Genomic DNA, 20,864 nt, shown 5'->3' on the forward strand with positions numbered 1-20,864 from the left:
TGGCACTCATGGCTCGTTTGAAAGGGCTGGCAGTGCGCATTTCATGAAAATGAACGAATCGTCTGTATCCCATCTTTGTATACTACATCAATCGAAAAATAATTTCATTCAATTTTTTTTTTAATTCTGAAAAATACAGCGCGGGCCACATATGGCCCGCGGGCCAGGGTTGGACGACCCTGGTGTAGTTAAACGCTGGTGTAGAACCTCTGCCTAATAAATATCGACAAATGCCATTGAATTATAGTGTAGTTTTGTCTGGTTTACAAACACTTACTTAAACGATCAGTGTTTTATTTGTTATGCAAATATTCTGTATAATAAAGACTGACAAACATTATTGATTATTACAGAATCAAATAGCACAAGGATAATAATATATAACACTGAGTTGAAGCTGCAGAGATAGTGAACTCTGTTGAATTGCTGAAAAATGTTGTTTTATGAATCATTAAGGTGATACATAAGTCAGCGAGTGTTATGTACTGTAGATTGTCTAGTTCACATGTTTAAAACAATACTGGTGGATGCAAGTATGAATTTAAAGGGGTTCACAAACTTGTTTATGAAGAAAAGATATTCAGAAACGCCACATCTGCAAGTATTTTTATAGCGAGGCTATTTTAAAATATCAGCATACGAAATCGCATTATGCAAATGTGTTAAAACTATATAATTGTATAAAATGGAATTATATCAGTAAGAAAATAAAGTAAATGGTCTTACAGGGCATCGTGACGGAAAACTACATTTCACCAAGATTTAGTTTTGTTTATGTCCCAACAAGCAATTTGCACTTGTCGCGGACTGAAATTGGTGATGATGACGATTGCTTCGTTGCAAATATTCCGAGTGATTAATATAGTCTTCTGATGGGGAAAATTCTGCTTCTGCCATTCAAAATAGTAATGAAGTAATTCCTTTCACTCACTTAATCGTTAGATGTATAGCATGTGCTTAGTCATATTTATATCTATATAGTTACAAGGAACTTGGCATTCGCATTAGTACTAACGCGAAACTGTTCTGAATCATCTCTGCAATGTTTGGCCAGCATCACATCTGACGAGTTATTATCAATTTCTACAAAGCTAGATTGCCAAAATTTATATGATTCATATTATTTACGTCACTCGTTAGATATGATTTCATTTGAGTCGGGATTTGCCCATTTGCACATATTCCAATAAGAAAATTTTCTCCAATTATTTTTAGATTTTTCATTCTTCATGTAATGCTAGATAGTGAAATATAGGTATTTTCTTTAAGCCAAGGATTTGCCTATTTGCAAATTCCAATAATAATTGAATATCCTTCAAATTTTTGATTCTTCAAATTCCTTTGTTATGGAACAAAAAGGACTTTGCATATAGGGAATTTCAATGTAGTGTTGAGTGTTGTGAATGTAGATGTCTAATATTGATTGGGTTGGATCCATATAATTACAGGTAAAACACATAACCATATGCAATTTTGCTTTTATTCATAACCATCAATCAGACAGTCCTTTCTGTGGGGAGACCATGATAACGTTATCACCCAATTTACTCCGAGCAATTTTGCAATCAGATATGTCACAATTGATCTTGCAATGGTAGGAAACCGACAGCCTATTCGTGTAGTAAAGAAAGGTGGAATTATTGATTGCTCAATGTACCCCCAAGGCTGTTCACATTTATTTACCCCCTATGTAGTAAATATTCCCCCAGTTAGGAACCCTGGTTAAATTGGTTTGCTAAATTTGGTCGCGATATATAAAGATGAACATATTTTTAAGACACCATTGACTAGATTTGCCAATAAAGAGTGGAACATGAATAATAATTGGCCAATGTTTTATTGATGACGCAGTCATATTTGGAATCTATATTTATTAGTCGCATACTAATGCCAATGAATTATACTCCAGTTGCTGATATATCAAGACTGCACTTCCTCGTAAAATACTATGACGTCATCCTAGAAACAATGTTACACTATAATTTTCCTCCCCCGCTTCTCTTTGAATACTAAATATTGTTCAACGTTTGACCGATATTATTATTGTGCTGTCATTCAGAAACCAACTGGCATCCTATTAAATATCAGGGTTGTTGGATTCGCATAAAATTCGATTGAAGTTTTGATTCAATTGTTTAAGTAGAAGCAGCATTCAACTCAACAGAAGGAATAGAGTGCCATGGATACGACTAATCTATTTCAATATGCGTAAGTAAACTTGTTATTGTTGGGGAAAGAAAATAACTTCATTTCTTATAACATCTTATACTTGATAATGCCTCCTTTTGTTCTACTGGGTAAATCTGCTGATAAAATTACATTTTGTTTGAAATGCTATTCTGTTTTTACCTTTATTTGAAAATCAACAAAGCAAGTGTATATGATATATCTCTGAAATATAGAATTAAATCGCAATGGTCAAGTTCCTATTCCCATATTTAATAACGTGATAATTTGTTTTTGTTATAGTTACTTTGAAGCTACTGATCAATTCAGTTGTGTTAAAAATAGGGTGTACGCTATATTAATATAATTTCCACGAACCTAATATTACCAAAAGTGATTTCTAAATTGGAAACTCTCATGCGTGAATATTTTTATTGTCCAGAGAAAATTATTAAGTCAAGTTATTCAGAACCCAATATTCTTGGATTAAGAAATAGAACAAGACGTAATCGTCAAATACGGTTTATCCGATATATAAAAATATCTGTTTATGTTTTACAAACTGACATAGAACAAGACGACAAATTATTTATATATGTACACAGCAGCAGGATTATTATTATGGAAAATAAAGAAATATGTCGAGGAAAAATATACCTCATTAAAATCGATTTCAATAAAATCTGTTTCGAATTCATAAATGTCGGTGGTAATCAAAATAAATAGCTGAAAATATATTTAAAAAAATTGTTGAGTATTTAATAAATTTATCGTAATTGATACAGCTTAACGCTGGCTGGGTTCGTGCAAACGTATCCCATTGCTGGTTTACCAACACGGTGTTGCATTTATGCAAATGCGCAGAAATTCATTTGAGTTAGTTCTATATATTTTACGAGGTTTTGATATTAAAAATAACATTGAAAATTGAATCACGATTAGCCAACGATTAGCAAACTGAAAGCATTTCATTCAGTTTGAGACAAAAATGTAATTTTGTTCTAAATATCTTTTGGCATATAAATTTCGTTGGAAAGAGGGTGACCCGGCCAAGATTTTAACTTGATCAAACCCAATCAAAATATATTGATGCATTGAATCATTTCGGTTTATTTTTGTGGTAATTTAATATTCATTGGAGACCGCTTTCACAGTTCACACGCCAATATGTATATATACCATGGCATATACCATACCAAAAAAGTATCCAGTTAATAATTAATTTATCCAAGATGTAGTGTGTTCTATGGTCTTGGATATCTATGTTGTTTGCGAATGGTTAACCACGCTATAATAATATTTCCGAATTTCATGCTTATATTCCTCGTGCTTCATATTTATTTGTACATTTCAGCTGGTATTACGGCAAGATTAATAGACAAGAAGCAGAAGAAAATCTGATGGACCGAGGAGAGAATGAAGGATGTTTCCTTGTTCGGGAAAGTAAATCAAGACAAGGTAAATAGTGTATCAGTTGCTATATTTATCTCAGATATCACATAACATCAAGCATTTAAATGCGTGGGATATTTACACCAACACAAGTGCAGCTGGGGAATATATTTCAATTTTTAGTATAGAAACTGAAAATTTCATTAAACAGGAAATGTAGAATGTACCTCTTTGTCTAAGACATCTATTCAAATCTATGAATACGGTTGTTGTAGCTGCATGGTTAAAAATAGTTATGCAATAATACATTGTGATGTTAGTAAAAGTTATACAATCATTCGTGTGATTCATCGCCTTAGACTCATTGCAACACTAACTCTATTGCAGCTTGTCATTTTCCATTCCGCATTATCCTTTTGTCAGCCTGGCTGCAGCCTGGCACTCATTTTCAAATCAACACATTCCCCGACTACAGTATCTTTTATCTCACGTTACCATTTTGAGTGTGCTAACAATTTTAATGATCTCATTATCTGTTGGGTATTTTCCACCGGTTGCCTCCTAGATTCGTTCAGTACTGTAACGTCATTATGTCTTCTTTTTTTTATATATATTTTGACATATGTAGGCAATTGGACATTATCAGTTTTGGATTGGGTAGACGGTGGATGCAGCGTAGGCCATTATCTCATTTACAAAAATCCGAAAGGTGGATATTATTTTGACGAGGACACTGAATTCGACTCTATTCCTAAACTGATTGATTACTATAAAGGTATACATGAATACAATCTTATAACATAGACCAAGAAATATTTTCACCAATTGGATGTGGGTTCCGAGAATGTCACCGTAATAAAATTAATATATATTGAAATAACATAAAAATAGGTAAAATGATATGATGAAAATCAGTGAAATATTTTGAATGTTATAACCGATTTTATATTCACACTCCAGCACATCCTAAAACCGTAACATTCACAATAAAAGAACCGTGTCCGAGGGAGGTTTTGCTTCCTGATAAAGACGAGGATGAATATGATTTATACGAAATCGCAACTGAACTTCCTCTTCATCAAACGTTTCACAAGGAATCTTTAATATCATCTTCATCTGTGTGCGCGGTCTGGAAAGGTGAGTTGAATAATACCAATGTAGACAAGATTCTCCACTTGGAGCGAATTCATTCATCCATTTTGATCGTTAAAACCGTATTTGTTTGCATTTTCATTAACACTGCAATGAATGCGCAGTAGACATTACGGCGCTTCAGAAGTTTGTGTACCAATATGGAGGTGACTAATATTGTTTGCCTACTTCACATCAAGTTGTGTAAAAGGACGGAAACCTATGGGCAGGGGGTATAATCACTTGGCTAACACATGCAGTCCCTGAACTCGTAATAGAACTAAAATAAGAAAAATTGGAATAAAGTTATGGCCTAACCCTAACCTGGTTCACATACTACGGGAGTACCGACGGTACTGTATGAATTAACCAAAATAATTCGCTCGGGTATTAAATGGGAGAAAAAATTTAGGCACTTCTTCTCACTTATCTTGTATGTGAGTTAATTCGAATTTAATATTTAGTCTAAGTTTAAAAAAGTAACTGAATATTGCAATATTCTATTTTAGTCTAAATTTCAAAAAAGTAACTTAATATTGCAATATTCTATTTTAGTCTAATTTTCAAAAAAGTAACTGAATATTGCAATATTCTATTTTCCAGGTCACTTAGGATTGCACGACACGGTAAAAATCGTAGCAAAAATTGCGGTTGGTGATTCACAGGAATCGAAACATATTTTAATGCATGAGGCAAACATGCTAAAATGCCTTTGTCATGAAAACATTGTCAAAATGCGTGGAGTGGTGAGTCATTGTTTTATTCTTACATGTATTCATTGATTTAAATTGGCTTATGTCACTAACAGTAACAAATAGGTCATCAAACAATTTCTGACGGTAGGTAGTGATCGTATTATGACGAATGGGGTTGGCAACATGATATGTATATGTTTTATGCAGCCAGAATATATAACGAATTATAGAGATCTAAATCCATGTGCTTGATCACAAAAATATCTTTTAAGAGACGGGCGGACTGTTTAAATAAGGGTTAATTACTTATCGATCTTAAGATCGCTAAGTATGTTGATAGTTATTTGTCTGTCTGTCTGTTTGATGAACGCGCTATCTCACGAAGGCGAGGTTGAATCTGCTCCAAATTTTGCATGTGCATTCATCATATCTCGGACCAGAAGCCTATTGATTTTGGACGAATAATGTCGTATAATTAGCGAGTTATTAATTATATAGTGATGGAACACGCGGTGTCACTATAGAGTCATGAATCGAAACCGCAGTTTTGATCGATAAGTCTTCGGTCTCCGACCGATATTCTCGTTAGTATATTATCGTTTGATATCTTATATTCTCATAAACGAAGCGTCAATGGAATTAGAATTAATAAATTGGTAATCACAATAAAATAATTTGACGTGCGGCTGTCGTCGCCCAGTATCAATAACCCCTTTGCAACAGTACAATTAGGAGGACCAACGTCAATGTCTGAAACCTAAATCAGCGTTAATGCGCAAAGAATATGCGATTGTCAGGCAATCTGATGAGAGCGCAAAATAAAATTGGCGACAGTCAGGAAATGCCGCATTATGACATCAAAAGTATATCCATAAGATTGTGAACTTCTCAGTTAGAAATACCTGCTTTTACTATTGTGTGTGCGTATGACAAATGTTCGGTTAAAGTACAGTTTCCGGTATGACAATTTCACAGTAGAACTCTGCACCCAAGACGCGACCGAGAAAATACTTGGTGCAAATGCAAATCGTTCGCTCTAAAAAAATTCTTCCCTCAGACATTGTATTCTATGCGTATCGTATCTAAAAATGCATTGATGACAACTTGAAATGGCGCCACAATTTTTTTGGTTGCTGTTTAACCATAGTTGTTGAATGTAGTTAGCTTACGGCTGTTTCGCTACGCTTGAGTGGTAATGAGTTACGTCATAGTTTCGCTATATCTAGTATTTCATTTGCGTGTAGATTTTGAAGGATTTAATAAACATAAACAAACCAGTTGAAGCTGGAGCCGTGACATTTCGATGGAGCTGGAGCCGATCTGACCATAATAGATGGAGCTGGAGCCGGAGCTATCAGAAATAACAGTGGCTCCAGCTCCTGACAATGGAATTACTTTTCTGATTCTGTTTTTTCAATAATTCTTAGGGTTGAGTTGGAATTGTGCTCATCAATTACGCCGATTTCAATTCAATAATCTTTCGCGTCTTCAAAGTTTAACCAGTGGCTCCAGCTCCTGACAATGGAATTACTTTTCTGATTCTGATTTTTCAATAATTCTTAGGGTTGAGTTGGAATTGTGCTCATCAATTACGCCGATTTCAATTCAATAATCTTTCGCGTCTCCAAAGATTAACCAGAACCAAATAACTGGCAGCCACGGCACATGTACGAATATCGGATATAGCGATGTGCACTGATTTTATTTATTGCGTTTCATGCGGTATTATCAAATTACCATATGTGATATAGATTAGTTAGTTATTTATTCGTGTTGATGATCCGCACAAAATTCGTTTGCGGGCCGCATTTTGCCCGTGGGCCGCAGTTTGCCGATCTCTGCTATAGATTCTATAGTATGCATCTTCAGCAGTTCAATTGCTAAACTGTTTACGTCTTCGCTATATACACATTGCCACGTTATGGAACCTCCTGGCGTATACTACCGGCACACCGTTTCCTCGGACAGAGTGCGGTACAGAATCTGTTGAATTATTTGGTCGGGCCACAAAATTGGTATAATATGTAAAAAAAAACTTGTCAACAGTGAAAAAGAGCAACATATTACAGAATTTTGAAATTCCAGATTTCCAAGACGACACCATTTCATCTTTTACAAGATTACGCAGGAGATACAAATCTGATTGGACTTCTACTCAAAAACGGAAGGTCTGAATTTACTCTGATGGACCAATTAAATGTGAGCATACAGGTGAGATTTGAGAAAAGTTAAACAAGATTTATTCTTTCCATTATATATTTATATTCAAACGAAATAATAAATAAAGGAGCCTTAACGAGAATAAGGTATGTCGATTAACAACCATTGCCTTTTTATATTGATATTCCTTTTTTACGCCTTGAAAACGCTTGGTTTGTACTCTGCATGGTCTTGTTTAATTCTGTCCGAGATGGAATTCAGGTACAAACAAATGAGCTACCTGCAGAAATGTTCAATTATCCTGATACTTACATACAGATACTATACAAAAGATGTTTAAAGTTACATTCTAAACTCTCTCATATTTGCAGATAGCATCAGCTTTGAGCTTTTGTGAAAAAATGAAATGTGTTCACCGAAACGTAAAAGCTAAAAGCGTTATCGTAAATACTACAGACCTGAAATGCAGGCTTGGTTCGTTTAAACATGCGAGAACAATAGATACTCATGGATTTTTCCACGATTTCAACACAGGTATTATCTTGGTCATCGGTGATAACTTCTGAAGATTTAATATTGCATTTTCAATTCTCACCACATTCGAATATGGAAACTTTTGTTGTTGGATTGGGTCCACTTTTCTAGACCTAGCATACTGATGAGAATCTGATGCCAGCGGCACTTAATCATCTGTTTCTAATGGGCTATTTTTGAATTAAATCAGGAACATGCGAATATACACATTTGGACCGATTCATTAGCGGCCGACTGACTTTACAAGTCAACCATTTATAAGCGGGTCAGAAATGTATTTTGGAATGTATTTTCAAATATATATACAATGTTGAAACGTTGAAAAATAAATTAGTTCTCTGTAGCTATAACTGAGAATTCGAAAAAAAACGCAGACAATAAAACGAAGTGATATCAGTATTTCGAACATTTATCCTTCTGTTAGGTATTTATTGCTTCAAGAAGTTTACAAACCACGACAAGTTCAATACCATGCAAAGGCTAAATTTATTCATAATCTACAGATCATAGTTATTCAATTGTACACACGAGTAGACTTCGATGGATGTCGCTAGAAGCTGCGAAACAGGGAAGGTATTCACATGCATCCGATGCTTGGTCGTTTGGAATTTTTCTCATTGAACTTTTCACCGGTGGAGCTTTACCTTATGCAGGTACGCGACGTGGTTCAACATCTGCAATTAGCTATTGTCAAATATTGTTTCAAATTTGGTTGTCGACGCACCATCGTACTACAAGCGACGTCGTAATGTGTCGCGACTCACAGTCTGGAAAGCTCTGATTTATATTGTGTTCGACTCCTGAAAACAGACTGAAGAATAAGTAATTGATTACGATCCTCATAAGCTGGTTGAATCTATTTCTTAATTTTTGCAATCAAAAATGAGAAATGCATAAAAACTACAGCTACACGCCTATTTTATTTTTTGTGTTTTGATTTTTAGGTTACCTGACCTCTAGAATACTATCTGAAGTTGAAGAAGGATTTCGCTGTTCAAAGCCCACGTCATGTCCAATGGAAATTTATGAATTGATGCATCAATGCTGGATGTTTTCAGAAACGACTAGACCGGATTTCAGTACGATTAAGGTAACAATTTTGTCATGCATCTGTACAGACAGATACATATACAAATGTCTCTGGAAACCGTTTAACTCGGTTTGGCTACTGGTTACATGACTAACAATTCCATCCGTTGAACTAGAAAGGTAAATTGGAAGTAGTAGGCTATACCTACATGCAGATAATCAGCTTAAGATTGACGTGTTATATCGTGTAAACGTGCGGTAAAAGACGCCCCGTTTGCATAAGATGCATTGCACAATGCACTGTTTTTCAGGCTATGGCTGCTTTTGCTGGTATTCGGAGAGTAGGTATTAGAATAGGAGTTTAATTTTTGTTTCTTCATAATCGGAGTCGGAAAGTTTCAGACCTCGGTCGGCGATGTTTTTATTGCCAGAATTTGGGTAACCTAGAGATTAATTCAATATGGGGTGTACTAGGGTATTGTATACTGAACTGCAAGTCCTTTTTCCTTGTTTACTTTCTATTGGGGAAACGTATGTGTCAGTTGCCACAAGGATGCTTGGACGAGAGATAAATATGAATAACATAATCTCTTTGAACGAAATCTTTATCATTTGCAGCCATATTTTGTTTTATCTGAAGAAGTTAGACTATGATCTAACGAAAGCTCATAAATAAACTTTCTATTTCGTGGAAAAAGATTATGTTATTCATATTGATTCAAAAGTTAGAGTTTTTTCTAACCCGGTATCAGAGCTGCATGACGCTTTGAATCGGTTCAGAATCGGGTGTCATTTTTCTCCGATTCCACAATTTTAGTTAATTGCTTATCTTCGGCTACTCTACTTAATCATACCTTCGCAAGTTGCTGTTGCAATTGCTTCATCTGGAGTAAGAAAACCTCCGAAAAATTTAGAATATATATAATATATAAATGGATAGTCTATAATAATTTAAAACATCGAAAAGCCCCTTTGAAGACTTGCGTGAATTGATAGTTAATTCATTTTAGAAAGTTAAAATACATTTCAAACTAATTCATTTTTGATGGCAATAGAACGTATTTCTGGAAAAAATGTCGCTAACTAAGTACTAGATTTTTTGTGTTTGAAGTATTCACATAAACAATAATTGATACTTGCGCAATTTCAAATTGTATTTTTATATTTATCGCAGAACAAATTAGTGAAGTATCGAGATGACAACTATGAAGCACTCGTTAAACTTATTCCTACAAAGTCACGCGATAAAGACAGGTATGCGCCATGCAAGCAATTGAGTGTTAAACAACAACGGACCGCGAGATCTCGTCCGGCACCACCTAATCTGCCACCAGTTTCACAGTATGGATACGACAATTGACAGCAGAGCTGATAAATCTAGCGCTAGGGTCGTTATCAGAGCTGCGTTTGTATTTTCGAACTTTTTATACTCGAAACAGGAGTCGAAATTTTCAACTGGAGCAGAGTAATGTTGGCACCAAAATTTCAATATCCATATATTTTGGTACACACAGTACCAATTTTTGATAACGTGTATATATATACACTGTTCATTTTTGTAATTCTGAATAGATTAGTTTCATAATGAGAATGTGAGCGTTTTTCACAATGTTCCCATTTTGACACATTATTAAATTGTTTTTTTTTCTTAATATTGTTACTTTGTTTCCGCTTACTATTAATTTTATTTGTGTGTGTTGCTTATTTGTCGACTTATTTAATACTATTATCCATGTAACATCTACGAAGGTGCATGCTGTGTGAAACATTTCGTAGAAATAGGAGTTAAATAAGTTGCTTCAGGCGATTCAAGGTTGTTGCTACGCACAAAAACAAATATATTTCCGCAACATTTCGTCTTACTCTGAACATAGTCGGACTTCCTCAAACAAACATAATCCAATTATGGATTGTTGACAACTATGGTAGTTGGTCCAACGTAAATCCGATTCAATAAATTATGGAGATAAATAAATCTGTTCCGAAATGCGTTTTTTGGATACGAGCTGAACTATGGATTGTTTGCTAAATCGTGAAATATCGCCTTTTTCGGTAACTAATGGACAGATCGATTACACATTCTCAGTTCTTATAAGCGGAAGAAGTCACGAGGAGGCTTTTATTATCATATTTTTTTCTCCTAAATTTTCGCGGCCGAATATTTAACCTCAAACTTCCCTGCTTCTCGTAACTCACGAACTATCTCTATATGACACTAGGTAATGTCCTTCAATTAATACATCTGGTGAAAATTCTGATGGCATTGCGGTGGCCGCATTAACTATTTTACCTTCACGTTCATATAAATTTGAAGTCAGCTCACTTGTGTCGCTTAACACAAAAAACGATGATTGGCCACTTTTTCGTATCAACTGAACCTCACGATTGGCATCGAAGACCACAAATCACAGGATTCAATTTCACCCTGTGAGGAGGTGGTGCAAGGGAGGGCGTGTACCTCCTCAAGTCGAAGGAATCTAATTTGTCCGGTTAACTGTACCCACAAGTTTACCCCAGTTTAAAAAAATGTAATAAAACAGAAGAAAAATAGCATCAAGGTAGAGGATTAAGTAAAAAACTCTATTAAACACACGTTTGGCATTAAATCAATATATTTACTTTCAATCTGTTGCTAAGGCCTTTAAAAAAAAGGGGACATCAATAGATAGAACATAAACGAAAATGAAGGAGTTTCAAACAAACCCTAAATTGCTAAAAAGTACGAAATCAATATGGATTTCAAATAATTATTCAAAATTTCTGCTTCTACTGTAGAAAGTCACAGAAAAAATATAAACGCTTGTCAGAGAATTAAGTTTTTCACACAAGGGCCTGACAATGATCAGCTAGGGACTTTTATTAAATTGTCAAATTGGTAGTTGAACATTTTAAATGTGCGACTTTTGGTATGCGATTTCACTTGCTAGCAATCACCTACCAAAGTGACATGCTCAATCTTATAACTTATACATTTTTTATAGAATTCAGTTCCCAACCCTAACTAAAATCACCGAGATCACAAAACCACTGAGATCGTATACCAAAGTAGCATGTATTTTAACATCCTGGGCATGCATGACAAATGAGTAAAAAACTTTTTTTGTCCTACAATGAATAATCATTTTTGAATTTTCTGTACCAATCGCTTGCTTAGACCAGCTGATACTGATAATCTTGAACACAAAGTAGTCGATTGCATACATAAATTCACAGTGAAAAAATAAGGCAATAGTGAACACTTCAATACCTACTCAAAACAAGAAAGAAACAGTTCTATAAAAGCTGATAGTCAGGCTGGGTTAAATTTTAAAAATGAAAGAAAACTATCGCATACAGAGATCAACATGTGAGGAGGTTAACAGGCACCTATGAATTAAATTACAATACACAGCTTGTGTTTTGAGGTTTTTTACTGCTTGGAGGTGGTTGCGTCCATATAAAATACAGCATATGCGACCTCATTTACCATACTTAAATCAGTGAAATATAATACAGATTATCAACACATAACCTGCAATAATGATTTTAATTAATCTAATGATTAAATATTCATAAAATAACATACTTATAAAATTAGCCTTGGCAGATGATACTAGTATAATAATAAGCAACAGTTGCTCAAAAACAATAGTGTTATTGGTGTATCGTTAGTTTTCCACAATTCAAAACATATTAATCAGCTAGTTAGGAATATCAACTTGAAGAACACCACATCATTTTGTGTAAGACATCGGATACATATGTGCCACACATGACAAGATTTGTTTACCACTATGGCTGTGATCAAAAGTACTGCAGGCATTCTTTATTGATGAACAAACAATATCATTCTCAAAATACAGTAATATCATTTCAATTTGATTAGTAAGTAAAATTGAAAAAAGAAAACGTTTATCAAGAACAAGATGTGCTATTATATGTTCTAGTTTCAGACACATATACAGCCAAACTTAGACCATTTATTACACCACTTACAAACTGGCAAAGTGCTATTGTTAAAAATGCATAGCAGTGGGAAACAAATATTCCTTCCTTAGAGCGAAGAGAAGTTATTTCAGAAACAAAAGTTGAAACGGTTGTGAGACAAGCACAAAAACCACTTTGCAGTGCCCTGAAAAATGCTTTCCATGGACACCACATATTTGTCCAAACAAGAATGACATTCAAAAATGCCATAACAGTGGCTCCTATAAAATTCGCCAAAAATGTCCCAATAGGCATTCGTTTCAAAAAACCATATTTCAGGCAAGGTCTCGTATTCACATTAAGTTTTGACAAAATAAACCTTAATGTTGCACCAAAAGGTGCTAATACGCCACAAAGACATGTATATATAATATTCTGGTGGTGTGAGTAAACAATAGCTAATACTGATAAAGTTATCCATGATATTATAAAAAAGGGAATAGATATGTAAATAATGGATTTTGAAACTTTAATACTCCGTCGTTGCCTTGAAAAATCTGTGCCATCTGTTACGCAAACCACTTTTCGAATTTCAAGTGATAAGTCATGACCAAATATGAATGAACAAATTGGTGCAGCGATGCCTAGAATGATAGCAGCAAATGCAGTGAAATATGGATTCCCAATTGTTATCGCTTGTCCCACTATCATTTCAGATACTTGTTGATTAAACTTTGAAAATGTTGTGATCGATCCACATAGACCTGTATTGATAAATAAAAGTCAAGAGGATTACAATAATTAAAGTAAATCTGACAAAAAATAATTTTATCTTATGTATGAGAAAATTTTTGCAAACACACAAAAATTTTTAATTCAGAGTTGAATAAAAGAGTATGGAATTCTGAAATCAAGATGATGAAATAATTGTTTATGAAAATTTTAATAAAGCAACTGCTAATAAAGCTCATTTCGACTATAATAAAGCATTTCCCAGCAACAGATGAAAGGTAAATAATAATAAACAGAAGCAAACATCGAAACCACTTTGACTTGGAACTCAAAAAAACTGAGGCTAAGGTAAGCAAAGTTTATCAAACATCAACACTAAAGTCACAGAGATAGAGAATACTTTAATTTGCAGCCCTAATTAATTTTTTGAAACAGTGGAAATGTAAGTCAACTACCTCTTAAAGACCAGAATATTCTATTTTTGCTATTAGTTTTTGACACCATGCTGGGATCATTATGGTTTATTAACTAGAATTTATAATACCAACAAGAATATTCCTAAATATGAGTGGGTGCTTGATTAATGCCTTGTTATGAGAGCTGTGAGAGGACCTTACAATAAAACAGTTTATAATGCGGGTCAAAGTCTAAAAAACTAACATAAAAAATAAAAATAGTTGTGTTGAAATAAAAAGGTCAAATAGAATATTTGGGAACAGAGGGTACCAACATTTGGGCAAATTAGCAAACTTGAATATTAATACATTTGTTCACTATTACCTAATGTGAAGCATCTGGCACTTGAGCTACCATTGTATCATCACAAAATCTAATATTAGTAAATAATCTGAGTAACTCTGTGAATGGCAAATTGAACAGCATGGAACGATAGGCCTGACATAAGGCTCTGTACAAGGAAACTGATTGCTGAATTGTTTTTTTATAATTTTATAAACATTGTATTTTCATAACTGCATACCTGTTGATAATCCAGTGTAAATTGGCAACATTCCAGACATGTTCTTGAGTGTTGAAGCAGTGAGTAATCCCAATATAAAACTCCCAATCATGTTCGCGAAAAAAGATTGAAATATTATGGAGTTAGGACTTTCAATTTGCATGTACGTATTCGAACTAAGTCCATAATCCACACCGACTCTGATTATACAGCCGACAATGGAAAATGTCGCAACACTCAGATAAGAATATAATGACGTTTTCAAGTCCGCATTAGATATGTGTGACGAGGAACGTAACCTAGAGGTTGCTATAATATCGGCATTCTGGAGCTCGATTGCATCAATTTTTCCGATCGGATCCATTCCACTTTCATATTCTCAAATTCTCACTCAGCCAAAGGTCTGCGCCGAGTGAGTCGGTCATCACACTGGTCTGCTAGTTGAGGCGTTTGCCAGCAAGCAAAGCGCGTACAGTACCGCATACCGTATTTACTTTGCCAGGAGATTACTCAGATCCACCTTTTAGGAAAAATAACTACTGTATACTGCTTCAACCTAGTACAGTAGTATATATTTACGCTTCAACAACAATGTCAACAAGACGTTGTTTATATTTTTTTGTATTGGATTTTTATAAAATAAAACAATATTGTAATAAACAATATTAACCGATATGCACAAAACTAATTTATCATAATCGGTATGTTAGTCGTTGATCATAATTTATAATATTGCAAGTAGACCGAATGGTCATTTCGCGGTTATCCCGTCATTCTGTACGAATATTTTTTCATTTTTCTTGTTTTCATTTTGTTATATTTTATCGGAATGACAAATAAAAAACGATTTGATTTGATTGCAAAAAACATAATTAATCAATACAAATACAGGATTAAAAAGTAATTTATCATAATGAACAACTTTTTTGTTGCTTTTTATAGGACCGACCCCTCGTCCATTGCAGTTCAAATATTGTACTTTTTTCTTTCAATGAATTTATTCAATTTTAACATTTGTTTAAATGTAGTATGTTTTTGCACGACGAAAAATAAATATCTGAATCTGAATCTTAGTCTAGTTAGGCTCAGGTTAGGCTTATTATGCAGCGTCAGCTTGTGGCTGCAAAGTGATAGATTCGTTCTTTACTATCCCATTTCAGCATTTGGTGTTGTTTGAGAGCGACAAAGTGACTCTAATCACTTTGGAGAGCGAGGTAGGCGATGTATGATTCGCCTAGTTAAGCGTACGTCTGCGCACGGGTTTTGACTCCGGCTTTGATATCTGTATTTACATCAGGACTCTTGAATCGCATAGATAAGATAATACAAATTGTTGTTGTAGATCCTGATATAATTCTGTACGGTAATGTTTTGTTAATCTGTAGTCGCGTAATACAGTAATATCTCATTATGGAACTGGCACATGGATTACTCTTGAATGAAGAGGCCTTATCGCAAGTGCCCAAGAACAAAAAAACGATCTTTGTTTATGAATGGCTGCGATTTCTGGAGAAAGTTTTAGGAGCTGCTCAAAAGGTTAGAATTCTAATATAATGCTGGATAATATTAAATTGGTTATTGTTACAATATTTTGATGATCAAATACATTTTTATATTTGGAGTCAATGTGCTTTATTGTAGAAACTGAGAAACCGCTTTATTGTTTTAATATTTTGTTTTTCATATGCTGATATGGTCTTATGATATAACACTAATCAGCTCGGTCTTATAAAGTGTATTTGAACTGACTGTATGATGTATGTATGCCAGGATTGAATATTTTTTTTTATCACTGTATTAACTTGTCTTTGACATATACATATCACATATTTGTGCTCCAAAATGCTAAAAGAAATAATTGTTATAGACTAATATCCTGTAATATTTAGTAAATTAGACTCTGTTACCAAACATCAGCGCTCATGGCAAAGTTTGAAAATGCTCGTCATTGATTATATATATTATTTAGGTAAATATATCAGTTTCAATCATTTTCAAATTACTTTGTTGAAACGTTTTTCGATTACAAATTCCAGCCTATTTGTGGCCCTTATTAAAATGCACATGTGGCATGAGCCATGGCTGCCATACGTTATACACCACTATGTGCAAAGGCATTTGTTTTTGATGCGGCCATCTCAAATTTGATCACGTTTTAAGTCTAATATTATAAACAAATAATAACACTGTAACATGGAAGTTTAACAAAGTTATATCAGGAATTTTTTTTATATGCAGGCTGACATTAAAGAAAAGCAGCCAAAGTTAATTGAACAGCTCTTGAGTCAATTACTTTCTGGACCTGGACCTCCAACGAGACATCTGATTGGTAGATGTTTGACAATTTTATATACTGTTGGAGATACATATTCATCGTATGAGACTGTTAGTAAATGCAACGAAGTAATCAGAAGCAGAGATGATTCACCGAGTTATTTGCCTACCAGATTGTGAGTCTAATTCTTGCGTTATCTTCTTTTTCTGAATAATTAATATTACAATTGGCAGTAGGAAAAAATTGACGTTGACTGTCTATATTTTTCTTAACTTGGACGAAGACCTGCAAGTAAGGCATATTTAATATAATGTTTCTGGACCTGGGTACGATCAAACTTTTGGGGTTCTATGACAAAAAGCATCTTTTCGCCAATGTGGCGTAAATAGGAGAATTCTGACGGAGTGTATTGATATGTAAGGTTACGTCACAATGACCGTTGTGGTTCCAAGTTTGTCTAGAAAATTCCTCCAGTTACTAGCATTTTTTTTTGGAAATATATATTCAGAGAAAAAAACATATCGGTTGAATATTATACCGTTGATTCTTTCAATTTGTGTTGCAAATTGCTGACGTTTGACGAAAGCTTGCAGAATAACGTCGGGGTTTGGCAGGTTTACAAAGGTTAAGAACCACTAATTTAATCAATACCAATAGGAAAATTACTCTCAAAACATAACTATTCCTCTTTTTTTCTACCGAATTTCATTATCTTTGAGTACTTCAATTGCAGCTGTTGTATTAACTCAGTTCTTATCAATATAACAATATGCAATATCTAATTTGACAGGGCAGCAATTGAGTGTCTGGGATGTCTTTATGAAAAGAATGGAAGGATGGTAAGTAATTTAGTAATCTCTTCATAAACTATATATTTCTCAATGCAAATGATTACAATCGACAGGATAGAAGAAGCGAAGAAACAGGTGAAAGATTTACCGATTTCTGAGAATTACGTATCCAGGGTTTTAAAAAGCCTCATATTTGAAAAAATAAATCAAGAACTTGTTGAATAAATTTACGGTACATCTTCTTATTTTCTTTTCAGCTTGGAGGATTGCTTCAAGATACAGTTTCTGTATTGGTTAAAGGCTTGAAAAATGCAGAATCACAAGCACGGGCAGAGACTATGCTCACACTCAAAAAAATATTAATTGGTCTTGAATCTTCTGCTTCAATTTGTCATCGTGATATATACAAAGCAACCAAACTTGGTCTAATAGACAGATCAATGTATGTCAGAACTTCTGCTGCTGAGGTAAATGATTATATAAATTTTTATTTTTGCTCCGTGGTTTCCAACTTCATGAATGACTCATGGCCCCTTTCAGGAGGGATTTGGCCCCCCTGTTTGTTATGATTGATAGATTCCTTATCTCATTATGTTCTAACAATTCATGCTCAAAGTGAAAAAACACTGTGTAATAACCTTATCAAGCCATGAAACTAGGAAAAACGGGAGGTTCTCATTATAGGAAAAAGTAAAATTAGTTTTGCGCCTTTGCATTGTGGCACTCTTGTGGGGTCATAGGCCTCTGGTTGGGAACCGCTGATCTATAAGCTTGTAGGGCTTGTCCTAGATTTTTACCCTAATTTCGGTTTTAATTGTTGAGTATATTATATTATTAATGAATTAAATGTAGATTTACACTCTAGATTTACATGAAATGGGACTTGATTACTAATAATATGGAGATGTGATAAGATTTATACAAAGAAGATTTATACAAAGCTGGTTATGTATTAGGATTTGCAGATTTTACCTTCAAATTAATATATTTCCATCACATCTCTTATTATTTGTGTATATTACAATATAAGTGTGAAAAATTATGATCAAGCATTTTCAGTTTTGGTGAATGTTTAAATTTATTAGGTGTTTGTATTTTTGTACAGTGCATGAGAGAACTAGCTCGTGAAGCATCGTTTCTATATTCAACTGAATTTGAACAACTTGCCCAGCAATGTTTCAGAGCATTAGAAGGAACCACTTATGAAGCACGTAGTGCTATTGCACGTCTTCTTGGGTTTGTCATGGCTGGATCACAAAGACCAAAACCAACAGGTATTCATGTTTCTCTATAACTGACATGGCCAAATCCGGCTTGTTGGGTAATTCAATCTGGCCCGCCTGATGCTGCCACAACCAAACTAAAACCAAATTTTGATGTTTTAGCTCAAAAAAACAGAACCCATAAAATTCTTAAATGTGGAAAACAATAGGCCTCGTGCCAAAACTAAATTTGAACGCGATCTCAAAAAATTCCTTGAGCTATTCTCAACTGAAGCATCAAAATTTGGTTTTAGTTTGGTTGTGGCAGCATCAGGCGGGCCAGATTGATTTATCCAAAGGGCCGGGTTTGGCCCGCGGTTCGTAGTTTCCCCATGTCAGATCTATACTATCACTTGAATAATTCAATCACTTGTCTAATTCAGGTCATAACTTGTTATTGTGCATTGCGATTAAGATAATTTTTTTTTTATTGCAGTTCTTAAAGGTCGTAAGCCAACTCTAGATGAAGTCCTTAATACCCTCGCTAATGGATTTGTACAAGGAGGTCCAGCTGGAAAAACTTCAGGAGGTAGAGATTCAATGAAAAATGGGATAAACACTGCCAGGGCTGTTCGAATCGGAGTTACAGAAGCTTATGTAGAAATGGCATTATCCTTGGGTCCAACTTGGCTGGAAAGGAATCTATCTTTATTTCTGAAGAAAGTACTGGATCTTGTCTCACATCCAAAAGTAAGTGTATTCAGAGATAAGCTGTGTTTATGAAAGAATGCAATAAGCATGGTTAATTATATTTTTAATACTTTTTACTGTCTAATTCAGGGTTAAATTTTTGCCCCCTGGTCCAAAAATCTTACCCACTTAGACTGGTGGGCCATGTGACGAGTATAACGTAAAAAGTTACATTTTATAAACAATACTTACAGAGTTACAAAAGCAAAAGTGGAAAACAATAAGCCTTGTGACGAAATCAAATTTAATCATAATTGCAACAAATTCCTCGGGTTAATTTTAGCTAAAACATCAAAATTTGGTTTTAGTTTGGTCGTTGCAGCATCAGGTGGGTCAGATTGAATTACCCAATGTGCCCTATTGGCTGACGGGCCATAGTTTGCCCATGTCAGATATAAATACCTGACCTGATCAGGTATAAACTTTTCTGAGCCCCAAATAAACTATTCAGTGAGTTAAGAGCTTAGAATATGCATAAATCTTGCAGAACATTTGTGTGTTCAGAATTTTTTTTTCAAATTTGTTGTAATAGTTTTTATCATAAGGAGTTTCATAAATTAAAAATTTAGTTTCGCTGCTGCTAACATTATAACTATTTTCACTCCACAAACTTTTGTAAATTAATTTATGCCATCACACAATCTAATTAGTATTGACCTGTAATGTTGGTTTTGGAATGTTTTCTCTCTAAGGCTTAATAACACTGTTGATTTTGTACTACTCAATGTCCGTCCCATTTCGAGCATGGGCCATATTTTTCAACATGATATATGCATGTTAATACTTGTTCGAGTTTTATCACACATAGACTATAGAGAAAGACTATTGATTTGTTTTGTAATGTTGGAGAGAAGTTCCCACAGAAAAATCAATGATTGTGCGTATTTTGGTGCTTATCATACTTTGCACTTGATTACCATCCTTCTCATATTGAAAAATACTAGACAACAATTTCATAGCAACCTATGGTTGTTTGAATTATGCTTTATTCCCATATTAATTCATTCTATGAACATTGAGCATTCCACGCACAATGAAACTGATATTTAAGAAATTCCTCTTTATTTTTGTTAAAAGCTTGGTTACGATTACGAATAAGTAGTTTAATAGATATTTTAGTGGCTTTTTTCACCATTGCTCCTA

The 20,864-nt window shown here is 34.3% G+C and overlaps 3 protein-coding genes across 3 annotated transcripts in view; 2 read left to right on the forward strand and 1 right to left on the reverse strand.

The window, feature by feature from the left end:
• The first annotated feature begins 1,162 nt into the window (after positions 1–1,162).
• Positions 1,163–11,022, forward strand: LOC120336798 (tyrosine-protein kinase yes-like). The gene is made up of 11 exons (XM_039404562.2): positions 1,163–1,448; positions 2,060–2,208; positions 3,521–3,624; positions 4,187–4,333; positions 4,519–4,695; positions 5,293–5,435; positions 7,470–7,595; positions 7,916–8,078; positions 8,582–8,731; positions 9,023–9,168; positions 10,282–11,022. Exons 2-11 carry the CDS (start codon positions 2,180–2,182, stop codon positions 10,465–10,467), a joined length of 1,371 nt encoding a protein of 456 aa, XP_039260496.2. The 5' UTR covers positions 1,163–1,448; positions 2,060–2,179; the 3' UTR covers positions 10,468–11,022.
• A 638-nt stretch (positions 11,023–11,660) lies between these two features.
• LOC120336803 (uncharacterized) lies at positions 11,661–15,409 on the reverse strand. The gene is made up of 2 exons (XM_078109915.1): positions 14,725–15,409; positions 11,661–13,777 (listed from the first exon to the last, which is right to left on the reverse strand). Exons 1-2 carry the CDS (start codon positions 15,065–15,067, stop codon positions 13,002–13,004), a joined length of 1,119 nt encoding a protein of 372 aa, XP_077966041.1. The 5' UTR covers positions 15,068–15,409; the 3' UTR covers positions 11,661–13,001.
• A 496-nt stretch (positions 15,410–15,905) lies between these two features.
• The window catches only part of LOC120336759 (HEAT repeat-containing protein 5B-like), a 36,051-nt gene continuing 31,092 nt past the window's right edge, over positions 15,906–20,864 (forward strand). Inside the window, exons 1-6 of the mRNA XM_039404514.2 lie at positions 15,906–16,239; positions 16,942–17,153; positions 17,769–17,817; positions 18,027–18,236; positions 18,875–19,043; positions 19,468–19,721. Coding sequence (XP_039260448.2) covers positions 16,114–16,239; positions 16,942–17,153; positions 17,769–17,817; positions 18,027–18,236; positions 18,875–19,043; positions 19,468–19,721 — 1,020 coding nt within the window. The 5' untranslated portion in view covers positions 15,906–16,113. The remainder of the gene's footprint in view (positions 16,240–16,941; positions 17,154–17,768; positions 17,818–18,026; positions 18,237–18,874; positions 19,044–19,467; positions 19,722–20,864) is intronic.

The sequence above is a fragment of the Styela clava genome, chromosome 2, assembly GCF_964204865.1.
Source record: "Styela clava chromosome 2, kaStyClav1.hap1.2, whole genome shotgun sequence".
Classification (NCBI taxonomy): domain Eukaryota; kingdom Metazoa; phylum Chordata; class Ascidiacea; order Stolidobranchia; family Styelidae; genus Styela; species Styela clava.

Coding starts and splice junctions, on each gene's coding strand:
- LOC120336798 (XM_039404562.2), top strand. CDS start 2,180: ATGGATACGACTAATCTATTTCAATATGC. Junction 2,209..3,520: donor ACTAATCTATTTCAATATGC/GTAAGTAAACTT, acceptor TGTACATTTCAG/CTGGTATTACGGCAAGATTA. Junction 8,732..9,022: donor TGGAGCTTTACCTTATGCAG/GTACGCGACGTG, acceptor TTTGATTTTTAG/GTTACCTGACCTCTAGAATA.
- LOC120336803 (XM_078109915.1), bottom strand. CDS start 15,067: ATGGATCCGATCGGAAAAATTGATGCAATCGAGCTCCAGAATGCCGAT. Junction 13,778..14,724: donor TTACACTGGATTATCAACAG/GTATGCAGTTAT, acceptor TTATCAATACAG/GTCTATGTGGATCGATCACA.